At 49.2% G+C, this 12,472-nt stretch overlaps 4 protein-coding genes across 4 annotated transcripts; 2 read left to right on the top strand and 2 right to left on the bottom strand.

Annotated features, from left to right (window-relative positions):
- Positions 1–351: 351 nt before the first annotated feature.
- On the bottom strand, positions 352–1,185 carry PG986_014054 (uncharacterized protein; the record flags this gene model as incomplete). Its single annotated transcript, XM_066850276.1, has 1 exon — positions 352–1,185. The coding sequence occupies one exon, from the start codon at positions 1,183–1,185 to the stop codon at positions 352–354; it is 834 nt and encodes a 277-aa protein (XP_066692514.1).
- Positions 1,186–2,102: 917 nt separating this feature from the next.
- PG986_014053 (uncharacterized protein) lies at positions 2,103–3,299 on the top strand (the record flags this gene model as incomplete). The annotated part of the gene is made up of 5 exons (XM_066850275.1): positions 2,103–2,342; positions 2,418–2,525; positions 2,579–2,830; positions 3,031–3,230; positions 3,272–3,299. The coding sequence occupies 5 exons, from the start codon at positions 2,103–2,105 to the stop codon at positions 3,297–3,299; spliced, it is 828 nt and encodes a 275-aa protein (XP_066692513.1).
- A 2,424-nt stretch (positions 3,300–5,723) lies between these two features.
- Positions 5,724–7,792, top strand: PG986_014052 (major facilitator superfamily transporter; the record flags this gene model as incomplete). The annotated part of the gene is made up of 7 exons (XM_066850274.1): positions 5,724–5,921; positions 5,985–6,298; positions 6,360–6,621; positions 6,688–6,861; positions 6,929–6,948; positions 7,003–7,713; positions 7,765–7,792. 7 exons carry the CDS (start codon positions 5,724–5,726, stop codon positions 7,790–7,792), a joined length of 1,707 nt encoding a protein of 568 aa, XP_066692512.1.
- Positions 7,793–8,093: 301 nt separating this feature from the next.
- On the bottom strand, positions 8,094–9,471 carry PG986_014051 (FAD/NAD(P)-binding domain-containing protein; the record flags this gene model as incomplete). Its single annotated transcript, XM_066850273.1, has 2 exons — positions 8,094–9,084; positions 9,164–9,471. The coding sequence occupies 2 exons, from the start codon at positions 9,469–9,471 to the stop codon at positions 8,094–8,096; spliced, it is 1,299 nt and encodes a 432-aa protein (XP_066692511.1).
- Between the last annotated feature and the right edge of the window lie 3,001 nt (positions 9,472–12,472).

Below are 12,472 nucleotides of genomic sequence, written 5' to 3'. Positions count from 1 at the left end.
AGACCGAGGGCGGTGGCTTAGTCGTAGCAGACTTAATCGATCGACCGATATCAAGGAAGGCGGGCAGTTGGCGCAGAAACAAGAGCCAGATAGTAGAACATCCTGTCAATGTAGAACATGAGCAGAGCTTGGGGGCAGCAAAACAGTCAGTCTAGGGCCTAATGTCTGGCGGATGTTGTGTTGAGTCAATCTAGTGATCTAAAAGAGTGTATTTTGTCTCTGAGAACACCTCTGAGCCACTATTTCAAATCAAGGCCCCCAGTCTTTCAGTTATGAAAATAGAATTGTGGACGATGAGTGGTGACAACTCTGATGCTTAATTCCTACAGACAGTCATGCCTATAGAGAAGGTCAAATCTCCCTGCCTTCCCACACGTCACTGACAGCATTGACGTAAACCTCCTCATGCTTGCTGATATGGTTGCAATGCGGGGTGTCGTCAACAATGATTTCCTTCGTCTTCCAGCCCATCTTGCGAGCCTCGGCTGCGTGAGACACCACATCCCTCCAGTCCGTCATCTTGTCAATCTTGGATGCAACGTAGCATACCTTTCTGCAGCGGATGAGCTTTTCATCCAAGACAGACCTTCGCCAGTAGTCCTCTGGGGCCTCGTTTCCCAGAGCGATCCATGCATAGAGCAAAGTGATGGTAGCATAGACAAACGCCGTGGTGAAGAGGTTGATAGGAAAACCACAGGGGAAGGAATACATGAAGGCGTGGCATGTCTTCTTCCATGAGGAGGCATTGGGCGTGCTATCGCAGATCAGCCCGGCCATGGGAAGAGGAGCCTTCAATCGCGCTTTAAGGTCAACAAGCAAGTTCGTTGCCGAGTTGGCTCCTCCATTGGACATCATGTGCAGCAGGATCCGGGGCTCCTCGCTGAAGCTTTCGCCACCACGCTGCAAACTGTAGTGCTCCTGCAAGAGCTGACAAACTGCTTGCTGGGCTGGCCTCATGGCGCGCCGTTGGCTGGCGTAGGAGCTGATCATGCTGCCCACGACTGACTTGAGCAGTAGGATCTTGGCGCCGGGGGCTTTCTGGCGGTAAATGTCCGCATATTTGGCAATGTGTTTGTCGGCAGCACCCATCCAAGTGCATAGGATAATCAGCTGGCCGACCTGATGCTCTGATGGCGTGTAGAGAAGGATGTTGGGTCCAAGTTGGACAAAGCCCGGGAGTGCCATGATGAGCACACAGAAGACAACTGCGGGGTTCGGGTCTGGAACTGCTGATGCCCGATGTCAATTGGCCTTTGGAGATCAGAACAAAGAAAAAGCACAGAGACCGTGTGATTCGGTGTCTGGAAAAAGATGGACAGGCCTCGGGATGAGAAATCAGGAATATCCTACGAAGTACGGACAGACGTCTGGTTTTGGAAGGAAGCCCAGCCGGAAGTTGAAAAACATAAAAACAAAAACTTGGCCTGGGGTACCTCTGAAAGCCGATCAGGAGATTGGCGCAACCAACAGCAATTGTCAACCAACTGGCGACCACGGTTCCATACACCTCAGACCATAATCAGGCAGTCTGAGGGCTGAGTTATTAATAGACATGTGCTAACATACTTGTGCATTGCATGCGTTTTCCCGACCATGACCAACAATCAATAAATGTTGGTGCTTCGCCCCCGTAATCTGCAGCGTGAAGACTGTGCCGGAATGCAACACCAAAGCTGCAGTGAAACCTCAAGTCACCAACACCTATTCTTTGCAAAGGTAGCCAACCAAGACTCGCCATTTGAAGCACATCTTCGCCAAACTGCTGCCGAAATGATACCGTAATGGTGGTCAGCCCTACGCCCGAGGCAGAAAACCTCTTATGTCACAAAGGTAAGCAACATGATGCAGTGTGTTCCACGCATCCATGGTCTGCGGGGTGTCTTGATTTGCATCACGCCCTCCCTTTTCTATTATTCTGTTCTTAGTTCACAGCCTTGCGACTCATAATGTCCCGTGAAAAGCATGCAAAACCCAAGTGAGTCCACACTTGGTAACCTCAAAAACATCTTCGCCATGGTCCTTCTTCTATGCTGCTCACTCGGCGGAAATTTCTACTTCCAAGATAATCATTTGCGAATAAGTTTGCTACTCACCTCACCAACATGGCTCATGTCCCTTTATCGCCTGCGGCTCGGGAGAAGATGCTGAATCTCCCAGCTTCACCACCTCCGCCGGGTGTGCAGCCAAATTTTGTGAACCCTGACAGCGTGGCCTTCAGCGCACAATGTGCCCTTCATGGCTTGCATGCTCTCTCTACCATCGTGTTCTTCATCAAGATGTATGCACAGATTTGGATTGACCGCCAAATGGGCCTTGAGAACTACGTGCTAGCACTCGCTTGGGTGAGTTGAACTCCATGACAATCAGTGGCCTACCTGCCCACTCACCGAAATCCGGGGTTGCTTACATCCCTCAAGGTACTTTACACAGGGGCTTTTGAACCTGTAGGAGTCTTGCTTGCCCGGGCACCTATGGGTGTACATCAGTGGGATATCACATTCAGACAGTTTGGTCGATACCTATTCGTATGTTCAGCCCCTTGTCAATGCCAGAAGCTTTCTTTACTTACCTCTGGCAGCTCCAATATACGCTGCTGGTTATCTGGGGAATTCTCATTCTCTTGCTCAAGATTACAATTTTGGCGCAATACCTCCGTGTCTTCGTTCCACATGGCACACGCAACTTCACGTTCTGGGCAGCACAAGTCCTCCTCTATACCAATGGTGTATACTATGTTGCCTTCACCTTTATCCAAATCTTCTCCTGTTCTCCACGGGAAACGTGGTGGGATAAGACCATCGTGGAAGGCCACTGCATCGACATTTTTGCGGTAAATGTCTCTGGCGCCGTTGTGTGCCTTGTCTCGGACCTGGCAATCCTGCTTATTCCCCAGAGAGCCGTGTCCAGACTAAACCTACCCCGGTCGAGAATCATAGGGCTTTCCGCCTTGTTTGCCATTGGAATATTGTAAGTACCAGACCTGGATCTCTTTTACCACTTTATTCCTTCTTGTGGCACTGTTGTCTGTAGATTAACCAGCGAATTAGCGCATGTATCGCCTCGGTTGTTCGTCTTTATTATAACATCAAGCTCTTCCAGGACCAGACGGACGTGACTCATCAACTGTCGTTCATGTCGTTCTGGGGCACTGCACAGATCCCTGCCGCCTTCCTTGTCGTTTGCCTCCCTAGTGTGCCAAAAGTCATCAAGTACGCCCGGTCCAAGCCATGGTGCGTGCGGCTCGAAACATCACTGCGTGCGGCATTCAAAGTGTCGACGGAAAAGGTGCATACTACTAGGCAAATCGTCACAATCGGCGGGGGGCCAAAGGAAACAACAAGAAGCCGACCGTTGTCAGCGATGTTGAGTTTCGGGACCTCATGGCTTCAGATGGAATGAGTCTATCTGGTACTTCACGCGCGAACAAAGAGGCAAGAAACAACACTCAAGATGCGGTTTAAGAGGGGTATGAGTACATCGCCCGGAAGGCTTTTAAAGCACCTAGGTACGTTCTCCAGGAGAAAGGGCGTTAAGTGTATCAGCAAATTCGAGCATGGAGCGTTGGCTTGGTTTTTTGGCGGTCTTCCCGCAGGTTAGCTAGCAATGTTGTCTTGTTACAACAACACTGTCAGTTCAATGCCCACGATGCATTATAAATCATAGCTCCAAGATATCATTAAATGCAAACTACATCAAGCCCCGCGACCCCGCGTGTGTCTTGGCCTCAGCCGTTGACACATCCGAAATGCTCCGCTTTGCCGTCCCGAGCAACACCGTAATTAGCTGCCACCGAGCCTGGCGCATTAGCAGGTTCATATCTGCATGGCACTTTCAGAAGGACATAAATCATGAGCTGATGAGTCATACTAGCCGCAGCATTACGAAACCCACACCTAGGCTGGGTAACCTACCTGCATACAGGCCTCTCCATGAAAGCAATATCGCTCCATACTTCTGCATGTCTCACCAACACGCCACAGGTTGAGACACAATGACACGGCAAAATGATAGGTAGGAAGAGTAGGCTGCCGCTATCATACTCCAACTTGCAAACAAGTTAGCCTAAGACTTGGCCCCCGCACTGGGGGCTGACCGGGTGCGGCTTACTTGTGCATATGCCGCTCAGCTGACTTATTATTACGCCTACGATATTCTATATAGGGAAATATTCCATGATACCTACAGATATCAGAAAGCAATATGCAAATGTGACGAATCGACCGTCTCTGCCGCACTCCAAGTCAATTACCAATACGAGATAACGGCTTGGCCCGGCGGCTGCCGGGCGAACGGGATGTACCCGTAAGCTGAGTAAGACGGGCATCGTTGAACATTGCGGACATGATCAGATGTTCCAAGCGAGGCTGGCCAACTTTACATACAAGGTTGCGGCTTATCCCGCACTGCGTAGTGTGGAGGGTGGGGGCTAAACGCCAGATGCGACCACAACGTATCGCTGAGCGGTATGATCGGATGATTCAGGTGTCAGCTTCCAGTGACCGAATCGGAATGTTCTGGGCTTGCGAGGTACACAAGCTGCAGCATCGACCAACAATGCCCAGGCAGACCAACTTCAAGACTCCCAAAATTGAGCGACACACATCACCAACGGGCGCTTGGAACTGTAGCTTTCTATTGATCATTGGCCCCTGTGGCTACCTCGGTACACGAAACGCATACCTACCTACTCTGCAATTGAGGGGTTTTCTGGATGCCTTGCCTCGGAGGTGCGTCTCACGCGGCTTTCATGGTGTGTGATACGAACGGCTGCTTCCGCCAAGCGCAGCCCTATGAAGGCAGGCTCTGGTATTTGAGGACTAACGAGCAAGTGGCAGGTCTTTCTCAATCCCGAGGTCACCTCCGTATTGGGGTCGACGGGTGTCATGTCGGGCGACTGGATACGATGATACGTTATCCCCCCCGCCCCTACCCGATTCCTTGCATTCTATCACAACCCACTACCTCGACAAATTCAGGCTGTGATTGGCAAATCTGCACATATTGCACAGTACAGGTACCGAAAGGTACTGCTACATTTGAAGACGTACCAGTTTGTCGGCTCGTTGGAAATGAAATGGTCGGTCGGACATGAACCAAATGTTTGATCAGGCTGCCTATGCTCTAAAACCAACCAACTATCAGTGCAGCCCGTTTGATCACGGCACCATTGCACATCCATCTTTCTGTTGATGGGATCCACTGTAACGCCCAGCCCCATTCGATTCCCCCATTCGGGAAAACTGCCGGATCGCGATGCTGTTACACCACTTCGACTTGTCCTATTGCCATCCAGGTTGCCGTTGTCATTTCAGTCGTCTGCCGATTAATAAGGCTGCAACAGACTCAACGCACAACATTTCACACCCACTTTAAATTGTTAACATTCGGTGATGCTTTAAAGCGGTCAGCACCAATGTATATACGCAGTCCAGCCTTGAGTCGTTGGAGATGGGCAAGGCTTAATTCGACTTAAACAGGAGCAGGCTGGCTACCTGGAATCCAGGCATTTATTTGCGAAGAAGCGTACAGGGTCTCGGGGACCCCCCTCAGCAAATTCCTTCGCTTATCTACCCATTTGCCAACAGCATCTATTGACAACCAGGCAAGCAAGCCCTGATCGTCGTTGCAAAGTATTATTCTTCGGATGTTCTCATTTTGCCATCTTATAGCTACATTTCAGGCATATTCTCAAACCACCTCCCCCAGAGAGAACTGAAGGCACTATGACACAGTCTACATCCACCAAGGTCAGGGAATCAGGACCCTTTCAAGCCATGCCAGGCGTCATGGCCGATGAATCGCAACTTGCGCCCGCCACGGATTGGGAGCCATCCAGGCACCAGAAGGCTATCATCTATACCATCGGGGTTCTCAACCTGATTGTTGCACTCGATGCAAGTATCATAGTCACGTCTCTGGCGGTGAGTTCTCCCCTTCGCGGTTGATACTTCCCCGGTGATACGAACTCGACGTCCCCGTTGTAGGCAATCGTGAGCGACATTGGTGGCTCAACCACCGAAGCATTCTGGATTGGAACGTCGTATCTCCTTGTCAACGCTATCACTATGCCTATCATCTGTTCTGTTAGCGAAGTTATTGGCCGACCCATTTGTCTTACCTTTGCCATCGCTGTTTTCACCATTGGTACTATCGTGTGTTGTGTTGCTAGCAATATACCTACTTTGCTTGCTGGCCGTTGTGTTCAAGGTGTTGGGGGCGGAGGCATTCATTCCCTAGGCTTGGTGGTTCAGACCGACATCGTACCCCTGAGATGGCGGCCGAAATGGTACGCTATTATGTGAGTAGCATCCCCGACTGTAATGACACCCAGGACTATCTCTCTGACACTTCTTATTCAGCCTTGGGTTCTGGGCCCTTGGCCTTTGTCTAGGCCCAGTCATCGGCGGCGCAGTGGCCGAGAAGACGACATGGCGCTGGATCTTCTATCTTATGTTTCCGATCTGCGCATTTGGATTGGTAGCGGTTCCTTACCTGCTCACTCTGAGGCCGAAGGAAAGGACAGCACAGGAAAAGCTGAGTCGGATCGACTGGATCGGAGGAGCCCTCTTTGCCATCTCTGGAACAGCCACCTTGGTCGCTATTTCATGGGGTGGTACACAGGTATGAAACTCCTATGTCTGTAGGGCCGTGGTGACAAGAACTAATTGCCTCTGAACTGGATTACAGTATGCCTGGGACAGTGCGGCAACTTTGGTCCCGCTCATACTGGGCATCGTCGGGCTTGCCATCACTGTAGTATACGAACACCTTTTTGCGAAACATCCTTTTCTTGAAAAGTCTTTGTTCAAAGATACAGGCTCCATCGTCACATACATGGCCGCCGTGGCTCAAGGAATCGTGGTAGGTTGACCCACCTGATCCGTCATCGTCCATTCTCTATCCAGTGTTTATACTGACTGCCTTCAAGTTATATAGTGCACTGTACTAGTGAGAATAAATCTTTCTTCGATTGTGACACCCTGACTTACTAATAACTTATAGTTGCCCCTTCTACTTCATGGCCGTCAAAGAATACACCGCCTTGCAAGCCGGGGTGGCCTTGCTTCCCCTACTCTTCACTATCACCATCTCCGGCATGGTCACCGGCAGGCTCGTGACCCGCTTCAACAACTACCGTTGGCCAGTATGGGCCGGATGGTTCGTCGGCGCCGTCTCGCCCGGCATGGTGATGGTGTGGCGCAGAAACGACAGCGCGGTCGTATGGGTCCTCACTTATATCATCGGCGGTCTCGGCCAGGGCGCCATTCTCAACGCCCAGAACTTTGCGTCCCAGGCCATCTGCAATCCCGGCGAGGAGGGCAAGGCCGCGGCCATGTACACCTTTTCCCGCCAAGTGGGGATGTCTCTCGGCGTCGGGATCGGTGCTACCACATTCCAAAATGTGATGAAGCTCAAACTCGGCTGGGAAGGACTCCCATTGAGTATCGCCACCCACGCTGAGGCGTATATGCCAACTCTTCACAACCTCCCGCCTGGGCATATGCACGACGCAATCTATGATGCCTACAAATTTGGGATTCAAATTGTTTTCAGCGTTTCTGTCGCCTTGTCGGTCGTCACGCTAGTCTTGACAGTCTTGTTCATGAAGCAAGTAGACATGAACAGGAAGCTTGACACGGAACACCTTCTAGTTACACAGCGCATGGGCAAGCATTGGGGTAGTAAAGAGCAATCCGTGAACGATAGCGGAAAGTGAGTGTATCCTCGACGCTTACTAATGGGCATTGGAATGACGGAATTCAGGTGGACTTATGGTGTTGGTCGTCCCTAAGAACCACCAACGTTGGTGTGGGAGATAGAAGTAGAAAAGATCGATCAGTTACATCTTTAGTCCATCTAGCATTTGGTTAAATAGAGAATGCCGCTTATTTTTGAACAAGAGGTACGCAATATAGGTGGTGTCGTCTAACTAAACAACCGCGTAGTTCCTATCGGCGATTTAACATACAAGTAGTCACTTACATGGCCTCACCAATTATCAATTAGCTGAGTTTATTGACATATTTCAGTGCTTTTGTCTGGACTAAGAGTGGAATACCTATCGGGATGACAGCAACTATACAGCAGGAGGGCTATGGAACCATGGCACTCGGACTTCCCGATCTTTGAAGGGCACGTATTCCAATATCTGACCTCTTTTGATGAGCTTTTCGAACCTGCTCACCACCATATCCACACCGATCCAGGGGGTTGACGATACGATCCCAGAACCAGTCCGCCCAGGTCTGCCAGGTGACACCACGGACTTGCTTTCTACCGATGTCAAACAGTCGACTGGCCTCGAAAGTCCGGTCCTTCTGGTAGCGGGCGAACGCGTCCTCGATCGCTCGGGTGCTCGGCTCGGGGTCAGATTGTATGACGCGGTATAGCTCGTTAGCCAGCACGGCAGCTGAATTGAGGCCAGTGCTCACGCCCAAGCCCGTGACCGATGTAGATTTGTGCACCGCGTCGCCCACGAGCACAATCCGCTCGTGATACCACTTGTCGCAGTATCCTTCCTCTTGGTCCACCAAAGCAACGGTCTCCTTCACGGCAGCCTCCCAAACAGCCTGGAATCGGACCCTGGGAGCAACCATGATGCTAGCCAGGTCTCCAGCGAGGCGGTCCCCATCCTCTTTTGAGTACTGCTTCGACTCTGCCGTCGGTGCGGAATTGGGCCGGACAATGGAGAAGTGTGCCCTGTCTGTACCAATCATGATCTGTGAAACGACCCCAGTGCCGCGTGACTGGTAAAAGGTGCCAACCTCCAAGTTAAGGCTGGCAGGGGGCAGAAAACTTCCGTAGAGGCCATGATGGGTGGCAGTCATCGGCCATGTGTCGGGCGGTGTCTGATCTAGCTGCTGCATTATACAACGCGTTTTGCTGTGAACGCCGTCGACGCCGAGAAGAATGGAACCTTCTTGTGTGCTGCCATCTTGTAGACGGACCTTGACGCCCTTTTCATATGCCTCTACGGCAAGGACGGCTGCGCGGGTCTTTACCCGTTCCTGCTTCTCTGGCAGATTCTCATAGAGGAGGGCAATCAATTGTGCGCGGGAGAGGCCCGCCATTGGGTACGTATGCCTGGTAATTGGCAATAATTTAGATACTAGTCATTTCTAAAACAATCAAAGAAAAGGCTAAGCGGGACACAGTCACTCACTGTTCTGATAACATCGACCACAAAGGCGATTCCTTGAATACTCGGCCATTCCCAGTCAAGACCTCTCGCTGGGTGCGGTTCACGATAAAATCATTTTCGATCTTCTCATAAAGGCCAATCTGGTCCAACAACCTGAGCGTTTGTGGGTAAAGGAGAACGCCGGCGCCTCGATCTCGATGCACCGATGCGTGTTGCTCAAGCACAATGTAGTCGATATTGGCTTTAGCGAAGGCGTGCGCCAGGTACAAGCCCACGGGCCCAGCGCCAACAATGATGGCCCGGAATTTGGTAGGGGTTGGCTCCATCATGGCACCTGATAAGACGTGGGCCGGTGGGAAATTGACGCAAGTCAGAAAGGAGAGAAGCAAGATGGGCAGCGGGACCTTAAGCAGAATTCATGGTGCCTCAGGCAACCGTTTCCCATTTCATAAATGCAATGTGATGGATGGGGTGGCTGGTTTATGTGGGACGGAATGAACAAGTGTTGCACTGCATACCGAATCCAGAAGTCCCAGAAACAAATTGATTTTGTGTTACAGTGAAGCAAGCTACCTGCATATAAGTACTCTGACAAAAACATTCCCCTGGTACCTGTACGTAGCTCGACCCCTCACTTCACATCTCTGCCCCTTGCTTTGCCGCCTTGTGCGTGCACGTTGTATGATTGGTTAGAGAAACCAGCGACGCATCTCACGTCAGCACTGCAACTACAAAAACACACACATGTACACAGCCAGCTTCACAGCCGAGACCTACCACGTCATCTCTAGCTGCCCACCAAATTACAGACGTGAAGGGGCAACTGAGCTTTGATAACCACAAACTAAAAGCCCACACTGTAGAGAAGGACAGCGCGTATGCGAGCCACTCTCATCGAGAAGATCCAATAGTCTCTCCTCATAACGATAAGGTAGTTTCGCCCCCCACTCTTGGCATCCCACTGTGACCAACATCAACCATATCAGCGGCTTCCTCGGCAACATGACCACGGTGCAGCATATATATAACGCGCAAGTGGCCGTTTCTAGTTCATACATCTTGGGCACCCTCCAGGCCTGGTTGATGAAGCTTGGGATGAGTCAACTGTAGGCGTTTGCAGGGGAAAAGGAGGAGCTTACACGGATGTGAGTGCTGAACCAAAGGCTAGCGTGGTTGCCCTGGAGAAGTTGCTTGCCAACGAGGCTTCCGCTTTTCTCATGAATTTTGGCATGTACCGGAAATGTAAGCCATGCCTCGGGCTATCGGAATTAACGACTGCTTCGCGCCTCAGCCTGAAGTAGCTTTCGTTTTGTGGCTGGGGATGGACTGGCTCGTTGATTTGAAGCCGTTGTAGGTAGTATTGTCTTTCACCTTGTACTTTCATGAAGGCATGTGACTGTATGCCATCGACTCCAGGCGTCGATCTCGGTACGCAAGGTTCCAACGAATGTTTGGTTGTTGATGACGTTCGATGCGCCCAGGGCCTTGTCTCGGGCCTGACGGATGGGCTAACTCTTGAGGCCCAGCCGGGCCCCTTCGCCACTCCCCATGATGGCTTCGGGGGGTTATTGCTGAGAAGCCACGGTCCTATAACTGATGTAAGTTGTATCCTCATGCTGGGTGTCGAGAGCAGGTGAGCTGGGTACGGGCAAAATAGGATTGTGCTAGCCCATAGCCAGATTCAAATTCATGGTCTAATTTCAGTCAGAGGAAAACATCCATGGCGAATCCAAGTCTTGTAACGTGATGATTAAATATGCACCATCACTTACCCCGGCAACTTAACCTGTGCCTTTATCCCCTACTGTGGCAGGGTGTCCTGAGCATTAGCCCCAGCACTGTTGGACGTTCGGCGGCGGTCAGGACTATATCGATTAAGCTCACGTATCCCCTCACTGACTCCCCCTCTCATTGACTAATGGCTATTTTTAAATATTTTAATTAAAATATAAAGAAGAATTTTCGTTTTATTAGAATTTAACTATAATAAATAGTAAATATAAAGATTTTATATTTTTTACAGTTTTATTTAATAGAATAAATTAAGGTATTTAAAATATTATTATAACGAATATAAAATAAAGTTTATATATAAATCACGTGACTATTTTATTATTTATTATATTTAAGCTTAATAAAGTATTTTATTTTAGAAATAGAAAATAAATAAAATAAAACCATTTTTTAATTAAAGAAAATAAATTTTCTCTAGTTTTTCCACATAGAAAATAATTTAAAATTTTAAAATAAATTAATAATTAAATAAATAAATTACATATAAGCTTTGTTTCTTTAATTTACCTCTTAAACAATATCTTGTAACCGTAAAATGTTTTAAACTTAAATAATAATATTTATTTAAAGTTTTATCCTAATTTTTACATTTCTTAGTAATTTATATATAAAATTTCAAACTCGGTCGAACCATCGAATAATCGAAAACAAACTTTATTATTTAAATCTACGAGGTCGAATTGACCTAGCCGAACCTTTATCGAGGGGACGCAGCTAAGGCGCTACGGTATGGATGATCCGATGGATGATCCGATGGTTGTTAACACCGGTCGCGCCGGACTCGCGCAGAGCCAGTACCACTCGCGAAGCAACGTCACGGCGTATAACCAAGGACCTTAAACGCCTTAAACGCGTCCCAGCAGCGAAAATAGCTCGAGAAGAGGTATCGAAAAAGGATTAAAGCATTTAGAGAAACTGATCGCTAATCTAGTAGCCCCTAGCAGTAAGCATAAAGAGATTTTCTAAGTAATTAGGGAACTTCGCACCGAAGCGACCGAACTACGACCGCACCTCGACAACGACGATAACGCGCCAGTAACCCGCGGGGAATTACGAAAAATAGTCGGAGAAGCTATCGCCTAAACTACGCAGAATCCTAAAGCTATATAGACTAAGTCCTGGGCTTAAGTTGCATCTACGCCGCGTAGCAGCGATCCCACTGCCTAGTAACCGAAAATTATCGTCCTAGCCCGCCGAAACCGCGAAGTAATAATTAAAAGCGTAGATTAATTTAACGACATTTAAAAAAAGAGGCCAATAAATATCGTGCAGAGCGTTAATACGATAATCGGGCATAGCGAAGCTATCGCAACGAAGAAACTACTTAGCGGCGATATCGTCTTTACCTTTAAAAACGAGGCGAAGAAATATATAAAGAATAATAGATAGGTTTTAAACGCTTTCGGGATTAACGCGCAGCTTATTTACAGAGAACTCGCAGTTATTGCGAAAAGGGTCCCAGCGAAAAAGCTGCGGGATACCCACGACGAAGCCGCGTTACTACGTAGTTTACTCGTAGATAAATACAACCCGAAA

Source organism: Apiospora aurea (assembly GCF_038362705.1).
Source record: "Apiospora aurea strain CBS 24483 chromosome Unknown utg000010l_segment0_segment0, whole genome shotgun sequence".
Lineage (NCBI taxonomy): Eukaryota > Fungi > Ascomycota > Sordariomycetes > Amphisphaeriales > Apiosporaceae > Apiospora > Apiospora aurea.
Note: the sequence above shows the minus strand (reverse complement) of the source record. Positions and strands in the feature narration are given on the sequence as shown.